General features: G+C 45.4%; 1 protein-coding gene across 1 annotated transcript in view; it reads right to left on the reverse strand.

Moving 5' to 3' along the window:
• Positions 1–12,071, reverse strand: part of exoc6b (exocyst complex component 6B) — an 84,698-nt gene that overhangs the window by 63,512 nt on the left and 9,115 nt on the right. Inside the window, exons 2-6 of the mRNA XM_041964513.1 lie at positions 10,264–10,429; positions 10,123–10,170; positions 9,939–10,029; positions 9,778–9,823; positions 8,486–8,690 (exon numbers count right to left, since the gene is read on the reverse strand). Coding sequence (XP_041820447.1) covers positions 8,486–8,690; positions 9,778–9,823; positions 9,939–10,029; positions 10,123–10,170; positions 10,264–10,429 — 556 coding nt within the window. The remainder of the gene's footprint in view (positions 1–8,485; positions 8,691–9,777; positions 9,824–9,938; positions 10,030–10,122; positions 10,171–10,263; positions 10,430–12,071) is intronic.

Raw genomic sequence — 12,071 nt, forward strand, 5'->3', positions numbered from 1 at the left:
AGAGAAATAAAACCAATACGCCAGCAAACGATAGGACTCTTAGAAGAAAACAACAAGTTAATCCTCGTGGGCAAGTGAGCGGTAACGGCTCACATTTGCTCGATTTCCATTTTTACAGTTTCGGGAAAAGCTTTGAAATTGCGGATGGTGTGATGAGGTCACTGGTTGAGACCTTTGAGTAAAAACCTGCCACTCCTTGTCCCATGAAAACACCCATGGAAATGACCTATAAAAAGTGATTCACCAAAGCCCCTAAGAATACACCAGAGGGAAAACAGCGAGGCAGGAAGGGAAGAACAGGAAGGATGAAGAGTCCAAAGAAACCAAAGAAACCAAAAACAAAGCACATAAAATTAGCGAGCACTTGAAAGTGGAGACGTGGATGACTTACATGTTTGATCTGTGCTGTTGGTCGTTAAAGCCTTCATTTAAATGTAGGTGCATTGGTAATCTATACGTATGTACAGTATATTTAAGCTAAATATCTGAAACAGCTCTTCAGTTCAATTTTAGCAAAACATTACACAGAGGAAAACACAAAATGCTTCAAACATGTGTCCAGTAGTATGATATAAAGTCAATATGTAGCATAGATCTGAGCAATGATGGCATCAGTGAAGTTTCCCAAAATAAAGAGACATAAAAGAAGGTGGGGCAAAGACAGCAGGAAATGGAAATTCGGGCCAGTTTTCCACAGAACAATGCAACGTGCAATGTAATATCTGATGCAAACCGTGTCCTGTCTATGAAACCATTTGGGGAAAACAGAGTATTGTGGGAAATGATGCATTCAGCTCCCTCTGCGGCGGCGTTGGACCAGGAGGACTAAAAATAAAAAGAATCAAACAGGAAGTTTTGGTATCCAACACAAAATGAAAACATTAGATGGTGGAGCCCACCTCCGAGCCCTTTTTGGAGGGAAGCATCGTTTTCTGTTGTTGTGCACTGTGGAGGCAACTGAGACGAAGAGCTTTAGTCCATATCGGGTTTTGGTTTCGCAGCCTTTTAAGCACGACCGCTAACATCTGAACATGGTGATTTCTTGGATTCGTTCATCAAACGCTGCTAGCTCTTCTTGGAGCGCCCATTCCAAAGGCGAGCCCCCTTCACGGCTAGGCCACCGAAACATTTCTGTGGGAAAACCTTGCAATGGGGGGGAAAACCCTCGCAGATCTAAGCTGAGTGCATCTTTCCATCCACACCCAGATCCGCCTCAGCTCCTTTTGAGAACCTACGTGAGTGCTGCGGCTTCCTCAGCCCGCCGGCGCCAGCACGTAGCCTACTTCGTGGACTTAAATCTGTCGATAAGGACGTCAATAGATACGTCAAGCGCCCCGATTTGTGCCTTTAATGACAACGGTAATGAGAAAAACTGGTGTTCAGAGGAGGGTGGATATGCACAAACCCGGAAGTACACAATATCAGTGATGTTGGGAGAATACAATGCCATCTTTGATCTAATGCCCACACACATGCACTCGCGCACACACACACACCTCCAAGACTAATGAGTCATATAAAAACACACAATCAAAACAGTGGAAAGTCTCATTCCTCTGCATGGACACGCTGAAATGTGCCAAGCTGTGCCCTCTCTTTTGAGGAAAGACGAATATGTAACAAACAATCTCTAAAAGCACTCCTTTTCATCAAGTCCTGAAGAATCAAACGACCCAAAACTCTTCAAAAATGCTCAGAGAGGCGCAAAACTAAAAGAACGACGCTCACGAAATCTATGAGGACTCTGGTACAAACCTCAGCAGCACAAAGTGAAGAGTCTTGTTTGATCAGCATTTTTTGTCCACATGGCGTTCCTTTCCAATCCATCAAATGGTCTTTTTCTTTCTTTCCACATACAAATTAACATAACTAGCCCTCAACAGACAGCAACCCATGAAAGACGGACATGAGAGAGGCAGTGAATGACATAGAAAGGCGTCTTTCCTACAGCGTGCGACAGCGTCAGCACCTACGTCAGGAAACTCCACTTAGCGGTCGAACTCTGCAGTTCGCCGTTCCTCAACAGGTGTGCGTCTGTTTCGAGGCATCCACTGGCATGCTACACACGCTCACGCCACCATTCATTCTCACCAATCACACAATGCTAGACTGCGCAGCAAACGGGAACCTTTTCACCCCCGTCTTTTGTCGCCTTGCTCTTCAGGGGTGGCATTCTGCGTGCCACTTGAAGCTCGAGTGCAGGAATGTGCGTCATCTCTTGCGCACAAACCCCGAAAGCAAAGCGGGAGAAAACACGGGGAAGAAGAAGTGGACGGAGTGTGACGTACAGGGCGAGGAGGAGAAGAAGCAGAAGGAGAAAAAGAGTAATGTGTCGAAGAGGAGAGGGATGGGACGTGAAAATAAGAAGGCGACAGAGGAGGCGCAACGAGAGGAAGCGAGAGCAAACTGCTGGGGTTGAATCAGAATCAGAGCCACGCTATAATCAATTTAGTGCAAAATGACTCTAAATATTTCTAAAATGATCTGATATTACACTGTGGCAACACCGCAAGGCAGCCCCGAGATAAATATGTGCTGCGTGGCTTCGCTGACAAACATCAAGGCAATTTGCAGTCCTCTGTGTGCATTTGCGGGCTGAGCGTGGAAATTGACAGAAATTACAAGTGAAAGAGCAAAGTTGCAGTGATCTCCTTGTTGACAAGCGGTTTTAACTGTCTGTTTGTTGTGGGAAAGTTGCAACGATTTGTGAAAAACAGGCGTCCACGCCATCCCCTGAAGAGGAAATGGACGTTTATGTACCGACTGTAGATTATCTGCAGTTTTTTAAAAAGAAGCCGGGAAACCCGACACAAGCGATCACTGCCGGCAGCGGAGCTGTTTTCCAAAACAACTTGTCACCAGTTAAAAAAGAGAGACCGAAAACATATACTTAATGACAAGATCTGAGCAAACCGAGGCCCTTCTAACAGCTTGTGTTTGTTTAACCGAATGACAGAACGTTCAAGTTGCATGTTATGAGTCCAGAAAGATGCTACATGCCAAACTCCACTGAAGTCTGCGCTCCTTCTATTTGTGAGGCGGTTTGAACATGGACCTCCTGCTTATGATTAGTTTTGACTATTACATGGGGAATAAAGCGGGACTGTCCCACAGCAATCCGCAGGACAAACAGAGGCCCACAAAGGCGCTTCCTTAATTGACTGGTACTGATGTCTGGTGTATAAACATGACAATAAATGGTGCTCCTGATGCATCGCTTCCAATCGACGATGTCCACACTGACACTGTGCAACAGCAAGTGGATTCAGAGGAACACACAGCGCTGAATGAACCGCCTGTTGCATTAGTATTGTTGCATTGTCTTAGCTTAGCATTAAGACTGGAGACAGGGTGAAAGAGCGAGCCTGGCTCTGTCCAAAAACAACAAAATCAGCCTGCTAGCGCCTCCAAAGCTCACAAATTCATATGCTTTATCTCGTTTGTTTAATCTAGAAAAAAACGGAAGCGAAAAAAATCTGCATAAAAGCTCTTTTTGCACATTAAACTGAGCATTTGGGGGTGAAGGTCGTTTGACAGGCAGCTGTCTGTAGCCCTGTTTGAAAATAAGACCGTGAACTGGATTAAATTTAAGAAGTTTGCAGAAAAACAAACATTTTCTCCAGCGCTGACAAACAAGCCGAGGCGTACTCCAAGCACGCTGCACAGCTGTACTGTGCAGCAAAATATAAATATCATTTGGAAACCTGCGCAGGAAAATACTCCGTATTAAATGACTCGGACGAGGATGAGGAGCAAAAACCTGACAGGAACATCCCAACTATAGATCACGATCTTGGCAGACCCGAAACCAGGAATAATGGTTTTCAATGGCAGTGAACTGTGGAGCATTATTTGGCAGACAACACACACACACACGCACGTGCACGCACACGCACAGAGTGACTGACACAACGACCCATAACGGTCTGCTTTCGTTGTCCCTGTGACGGTTCAATACGCCGACCCAGTGCGCGCCCTCCGCCGCACACGCCCGCATGCGTGTGCGCATGTGTGTGTGTGTGTGTGCGCTCAGTAACTAGATACAGGTAATCAATCTTCCTCCACTTCACAGGCCCAACAATCTGTTTCCCATTAGTGTGTGTGCAAGTGTGTGTGTGTGTGTGTGTGTGTGTAAAACTACCGAATACACAGCAGAAGCTCTGAACTTTGCTGAAAGTGAATAAAAGAAAAAAAGAAAAACAAAACAGGGGGAGCAAGAGAAGGAAGGAGGGAGGGAAGTGGATGGAAAGATGAGGAGATGGAAAGAGCGGAGGAGAGAAAAAGACAGACAGACATCTTGAGAGGGGGGGGCACGATGTGACAGAGCAGGAGAGGAGGAGGGAGCTACGACAGGATCCTTTATTCAATCACTCTCCTGTATCTTGTCCTCCTCCCCTCTGATTTCATCCCTCTCCTTCTTTGACCTCCTTCTTCTCCTTTTCCTGCTTTGGGCGCCGTGATGTAATGAAACACAATCCAGGAAGGCCAGCTCGAGTACTACAGTCAGTTTGAAACCAGGACGCGACGAAGACGGACTTTACAATCGCAATCAATGATGGCGTCATCAATAAAACGCCAGCAAACGAACGTCTGAGCAGCGGCCTCATCTCCTCTTCCTCCTCACGCCTGCTCCTTTCTCCCTGATCTTTAGTTCCTGCCTTCCTCTCCTCTTTTTCTTCATCTTCCCTACACTCTACCCTCTCATCTTTTCTCCCTCTTCCTCATTTTCTCTTGATCTTCACCTCCCTCTCCTCCTCCTCCTCCTAGTCTTTATCGTGATATCACGTCTTTCCCTTTACTTCCAGTATCTTCCTCTTCTTCCTTTCTCCTCCTTGTCACCTCCCCTTTCAATCCTCTCACCCCCCACCTCCCCTTCTCTCCCTCTTTCCTCTGCATCCATCATTTTCTCCATCTTGTTCCTCCTCTTCCCCCTTCTCCTTCTCCACCCATCTTCCTCCCTCATCCCTCTTCCTCCTCCTCTTCTATGGGCATGTGGCAGCAGACAATAGCTCCATTGTGAGCCCCGCGCTCTCCTCCGTCTCCTCCCTCCATCCCCTCCTCTTTTCCCCAGATCTATTTATTTTCACATCCTTGGTGGAGGGAGCTGCAACGGCGGCCGGGTACAGAGAGTCGGAGCTAATTTGGAACAGAGCGCAGCAGAGAGACACGCTGTCTGCGAGAGACGGCGATGGAGAGACGGGAAAAATGAAGTGGGATAAGAAAAAAGGGGGGAAGGAGGGACAAAGGAGAGGAAGGAAAGAAGAGGAGCTCCTAATTTGTTCGTCCACATCGTCCACATCGTCCACGCACACACACTTACGGGGCTCCTGATTGAGTGTGAGCGCTCTGAGCCAAACATTTGATACAACACCATAATCCCAGTATCAGTATCAGGACTGCTGGACCACTGGGGTTTCCATAATCTCCCTTGTAATTAGTGGTTAGAGGAGTTAGCGGTTAGCTTCTTCAGTGACTGCAAGTGGATTTTCTATGCCAGTGATTCTCAAATTGCGGTCCCAGGACCCCCCACTTCAGGTCACCGAGGGGTTCAGGGTGTGTGGATGTGGAGTGGGGAGTTCTTGGGCTGCGTCTGAGGACAAATTCCTGCATTAACTGAAGAGCTTCTGACTCTGAGAGAAAAGATCTTGCCATCATAGTTTATCTTTTGATCACTATTAACTCCTTTCCTGGAGTGTAAACCAACGTTTGGACCCACAGATGGGTGGCAAGGGTTTTCGTAAGGCGTTACACCTTCACTGCACCGTCGCACAGACTTTCCAAGTTTCACGAATTTGGTGTTTTCATAGTGATGGTGGAGAGATTTCACTCCAAACCCTCCCAGGTGTTGAACTGGGTGGTGTATATAAAGCATATAATTCACATCATCTACATGCTCGTCGAGCCGTTCGGCGACCCCTCGCTCCCTTTAGGGCAGCGTCTGCATTCACGTTCCTCTAACTCTGACATGTGGGCGAGTTGGCTGCTGGAAAGAGGACCTTCATCACTGGTCAACCAGCAACAGCACTGGTTTGGATTAAGAGTGAGAAATGATCCTCTACTGACATCTAGAGGACAAAAGTCACCAGATCTCACCATCTACTTTTTTCTCACAACGTTGAAAGAGAGAAAGTTCAGTTCAGACTGGACTGAAACGCAGCACATTCCCATTATTTAAACGTCTAGTGCCAACAGATGTGATAACCTCTCTAAAGAAGACATTTCCTGTTTGGGACCACAGGTTCATCTCACACACAAGTCAACCACCAGGACATTTTCAGTGCCCTGCAGTGAACACTGACATCAGTGGTCAAATGCACTGCAAGCCAAACACTCACATTTTTAGACATAACCACAGAATTGAGGAATTTTTCCATCAATAACTAATCTGCAGATTAATTTTTGACTAGTCTTCGGATTGTTTCGCCTATAAAGCGTCAGAAAATCACAATTTACTAAAGCCTTAATGACCTTTTTTAAATTGCTTGTTGAGGAGCGGGAACTAGGGAACGTTTGGCCTTTTTGCTTAAAAAACTCACTCAAAAGATCATTTTTCTTTCGATCAATTTACCAATTAAATGACTAATTGTTGCAGCTCTGAAAACCAAACGTTGTGTCCGTCTCCACCAACTCTGTTCATGGAGAACTCGAGAGCGCCACTCATTCTGGGACATCAAACGCAGCCTGAGCCAGAGCCCAGAATACAGCTGCCCACTACACTCAGTGGCCATTTTATTAGGCACACCTTGCTCATGCTGGATGGGGGGTTAAATACTCTTTAGGTACGATCAGCACCTGTCAGCGTGAACTTCTTTTAAAACACTACGGTTCACTATAGATTCACTTCCACCTGAATGAAGTGGATCTGCCCACCGGAAGTGGGCTCTGAAAATCCAGACCATCCTCTAAATAACAGAGAAATGTCAAGATAAAAAAAAAATGAACCTACTAATGTGTCAAATTTCAGCATTTTCTGCCTCTCATTGCCAAATTATTCAGCATGTGCCACAATTTAATTGCGGTCTTTTTGCATTTCTTTGATAAAATGAATGAATGGCTGCATGTGTGCAGCGCTTTAGATTGCGCCTCTCATTCATACACTGCTGGCAGTGAGCCACCATGCAACGTGCCAGTCGAGCCATTGGGAGCGATTTGCAGAGAGGGTGGGACAATGTGCAACAAACTAGGGATGCTGCAATTATAAGGTATGGGTCTTGACGATTCAGTATTGCTAAATGTCAAAATGTACAATTATTATTATGTTTCTGCATTAACAGATGAAGTCCTGATTAGAATATACAACACAACGGACCGTGCAGCCACTTTTCTCAGAGTCTCCGCCCGCTCATCTGTCTGTCGTCAACCGCTCCTTCCTCATTCCCATCCCGCCCCTTCATCCTGCAAACCCATGGAACGACATTCCCCAAATAATGGAGGCGCACAAATAAACAAGAGGCCTCACTTTGAGCTGTGGATACCACAAGAGAACACAAAGCACACAAACAGACACACTCATATATAACTTCCTTGGCCTTGGAAAACAGAAAAACAATTAGGTAAGTGCTGAAAAGCATGAGTGTGTGTGTGTGTGTGTGTGTGTGTGTGCGTGCGTGTGCGCGCATGTGTGTATGTTCATTGACAAGCCATGGCGTCTCCTGCAGCGCCTACATGCTTGTTTACTGGCAGTGGAACCACAGAGCAAGACACACACTCACACACACACACACACACACACACACACACACACACACAGGCTGCTTCTGATTAACAGACAGAGAGAGAGACATGATGGAGAACAAAAAACAATTGTTGTATAAGAGCCAGTAACACTGTGCAGCCCTTATCAGCAAATACACACACACACACACACACACACACACACACACACACACACACACATATAAATGTACTGATGTTAGTGCACACAGGTAGCAACTACAAAGCGTAGTGAAGCACACACACATGCTAGCAGCGTGGCTCCAGGGATGGCGACGTTGGTCGGTCAGACTGAATTATCTCAACAACCTTTCGATGGGTTGCCATGAAATGTGGTACACAGATTAATTTCCCCCTCAGGATGAATTGTCATGACTTTGGAGATCCTCTGACTTCTGCTCTAGCGCCCTCATCAGGTCAAAATGTCTCAGATCAGTACTTTGTGTTTAGTGCTGATTAGAAAATGCTAGCATGCTAACATGCTAAACTATGATTCTTATGGTAAATATTTTACATGCTGTCAGTATGTCATGTTAGCATGGTGATGTTAGCATTTAGCTCGCAGCACTGCTGTGCATGAGTGCAGCTTTTAGCATGGCTTCAGTCCCGTCTTGGAATATTGTGGGAAAAGATGGAACCAATAAATATACCTCAGGATCACTGGAAACTGTTTTGATGTATTTTCCACAGACAGAAAAATGTTACGGGCGTAACAAATGTGAATTTGGTCGAGTGTGTGTGTGTGTGTGTGTGTGTGTGTCTGTTTGTGTACCTGTTTGATGGCGGTCTCTCCTATCTTGTCTGAGTGTTTCCGGATGCTCTCCAGGAAGTCTCTCAGCTGGGTCATGGCCGTGTCCCGGATCTGGATCCTCAGTTTGGGGATGTTTTCTGTCATAATGGAGCAGAACCGGTACTGACCCGCCCTTGGAAGACATGTCTGCTCCAGCTGCTCCAACGTCCGCAACGCCGGATAGTACCTAACACACACACACGAGAATACAAAGCATGTGAAACGGTCCACTTGAATTATTTATTCAATCATACAGTCGATTGATTTGTTCTGAGCTCACTTTAAACCAGATTTGATTTTGTTTTCGCCAGCCTTTCACCTCTTACGCAGCAGCTAATGCAGCTCTGTAGGACTGTGCAGATGCCGACTGAACCTGTGAGTTTCTGCTTCAGGGAGGAGACACTTGCAAAACTAACAGACACACAGCAATAAAACAACCTCCTGCTTGTCAGATGCGTGACTAAAAGCAAGCAGAAACACACAAAGATAAACACACACGTGGAAATAAATAGACTCAGATACACCTCAGGGATCTTTGGCAACACAATATCCCCCAAACACTTCACTCCACTGCATCTCTCACACACGTTCTCTCGCTGTTGGCTGACCTCTCGCTGCTCTCTGAGAGCCCAGCAGCCGCAGGACAGAGAGAAGTAGAAAAACACACAAACAAATGACAAATTTATGACCAACCAGACTTCTGTCTACAGGTCAGGCCAAGGGCAGGGAGGGGAAAAAACACATAGCGAAGCAAGCTGCGCCTCCGTTCCAAGCGCTCTTGCTCCACCCAGTGGCCGCAGGTGAAGGAACAACAGTCAAAAGCGCAAACATTCACTCATGCAATTAATATTCAAAAGCATATTAAAGGAGATGCAGTTTTAAACATCAGCATATATTCATCACACATCTGTAATATCTCAGAATAATAACCTTAAACGAATGAGAGCACATTAAAACAGCTGCTGGTTCTTCCCAAACCACCTTTCGCCTGTTGCTTCCTGTTGCTGCAAATGTCATTTTTAATGTTTCACTGAAGAAGATGAATATTTTCCCATCAGTCTTTCCATACTTTCCACCATCTGCTCATCAGCTCATTCTCCATTTTTACACTACTTTGTATAGTAGTAAATTAACGTCTCCTCAATGCCCCAACAGCCAGTTTTCATAGCCAATTGTCAACACCCCAAGGCCCTTCTCCTTCGCTGCTGTAGGGCCCCTGAATTTTATATAACTCTTACATATCCAAGCTTTCCACACTTGAATCAGTAACGTACCTTTTAGCCCTCATCTGCTCCTGAAGTCTGCTGTACATCTCCAGGACTGAGGAACACAGAGATGAAGCAAACATGTCGCAGTAAAGATTTTTGTTGTTAAATGTTTTATTTTGATAGTCATGTGTGCGTATTTTACGCTGTGCACCTCATGTTCTGGTTACCTGGCAGGCAGTGCGCCAGTTTGTCTATGGTGGTAGCGATGTTCCTCTGCTGCACTCGACACTGTTTCAGCTCCTCCATAGAGCCGGTGAGCTGGAAGGAGGAGGAAGAGGAGGTGAAGAGGGCAGCGTTGGTTAAGAAGAAACGAGTCCTGATTGAACAGTATTGATATTTATGTCAACTCACCTCTTTGCCATCTTCCTGGAGGCGCCTGTTGGTGTCGATCACCTGACTCTGGGAGAGGAGAAACCACAAGCAATGAGAGAAAAGCATCAAGAACTAAAACCTCTGCGACACAGCAGCTCCATCGTCCTCGGCCCTCCTTACCTTGAGTTTCTGCGCCTCCCCTCGCACTTTGAGCAGCTCCGTGATGGAGTCGACGAACCCCTGGAAGTGATGGTTACACATCTTCTCGATCTCTCGGTCGTGGTTTCTGATCCGCGCGTCCAGCTTCTCCATGAAGAGGCCATGTTCCTGACCGTCGTACACCGACCTGGACGCAAAGAAGGAGAAGACGACGGGTAAGAGGAGGCAAGATATTTACCTTCTTTTTAAATCAAGTCAGAGATACACTCTTAAAGTGTTGATTTTATCTCTAAAACTGGAATTTTTTCAGCTTTTTCCCCCTGAATTACAATAATAAAAACTATATTTTCTATATTTTATTTTTCTGTGCATAAAAAGACTAAACTCAAGAGCGATGCTTCACTAAATTTCAAGAAATATTTGCTCCACCTCTACATGGCCGTTAGACTTCAGTGTGGCATCAACTGAAACATTAAAATCCAATTTAAGACACTGTGTAACAAGCAGCCTTGCTGGATTAAATTAAATTAAAACAGATGAAGTAATTTCAGAAAAACTTGATAACTCTTCAAAGGAGAGAGGAGAGGAATGAAGAGGCTGAGGAGACAAATATGGAGAGGGAGCCAACAAGAAAAGAGGTTGTTAACTTGAAGAGTAGTTCACTGCTTCTTCAGTGGTGCTTTACATTGTTTAACTACTAAAGAGGAAAAGGAGGCGCAAGGAAGAGGGGGAGGCAGAGGCGCGGTGAGGCATCCAGCTGTGGAACGAGTGCATCTACAAAATGCATCCACCAGAGGGAGCTATTGCAACACTCTTCAGCGACACCCTGCTGCACGTTTCCACACAATCACAGTCAGAGCTGCAAGCAACCACAGCAGGATGTGACACAGCTATAGAATTTACATTTACTCTCATTTCAGTGATCTGTTAATCCTTCCCAGCAATTTGAACCAGCGCTCCTGAATATGTTTTTTCTAGTGTTCAGGCTTGCAGCAGCCATTAGGGTCCAAAACAACACTCAGAGTGAGAGGCTTTATCTGGACGCTTCCTGTCTACAGAGTCCTCCAAAGTGCCGCTTTCACCTGACTACAAGCAGAGTTCACACAAGTAGCAAACAAGCATTATCAGCATGCTGATCATCTAAATTTAATCTCTACTTGTAGCTCTTTGTCACAGAGCAAGTATCGCAGTGATTCTTCGTTTATCAAAGCAGTTGCAGATTATTTTTTGTTCAATTGACAAAACAATTAACTGAATAATTGTTGCAGCTCTAAAATCCATATCTTCTTTTATTGTTATTTATTAATAAGCATGAATATAAAAGTAAGTGCGACATCAGCACATGACAGATCCTAAGACACTGAAGGTAAAATTGCTCCTGATAGCTGTGCCATCAGTGTGTGGGAGTGTGTGTGTGTGAATGCTTGTTGCTCCTGATGAGCAGGTGGCACTTTGCTTGGTAGCCTCTGCCACCAGTGCATGAATGTGTGTGTCCATGGGTGAATGCTGGCTTGTGTTGTAAAGCGCTTTGAGTGCAGTCATTTACCATTTTCACAGAGGAATGGGTGAGGTGCTGCAGTCCAACTCCTGCAAACATTACCCACGATAAGCCAGCTGAGAAACAAACCTCACCTTCACGAAGGCAAATACGTCTCTAGAGATAAAAAAAAAAAAACTGGTCTGGTGGGATTTCTGATACCATCAAGAACACAAAGATGCCACAAAACTGAATTTAAAGTTTCAACACAACATGCCTCCTTCCAAACAGTTGGAGTATTTCTGTGTACAAGCCTTCTCTGTAATAGTGATCACAGCTCTTCCTGTGTTCT

This window comes from Chelmon rostratus, chromosome 23 (assembly GCF_017976325.1).
Source record: "Chelmon rostratus isolate fCheRos1 chromosome 23, fCheRos1.pri, whole genome shotgun sequence".
NCBI lineage: Eukaryota > Metazoa > Chordata > Actinopteri > Chaetodontiformes > Chaetodontidae > Chelmon > Chelmon rostratus.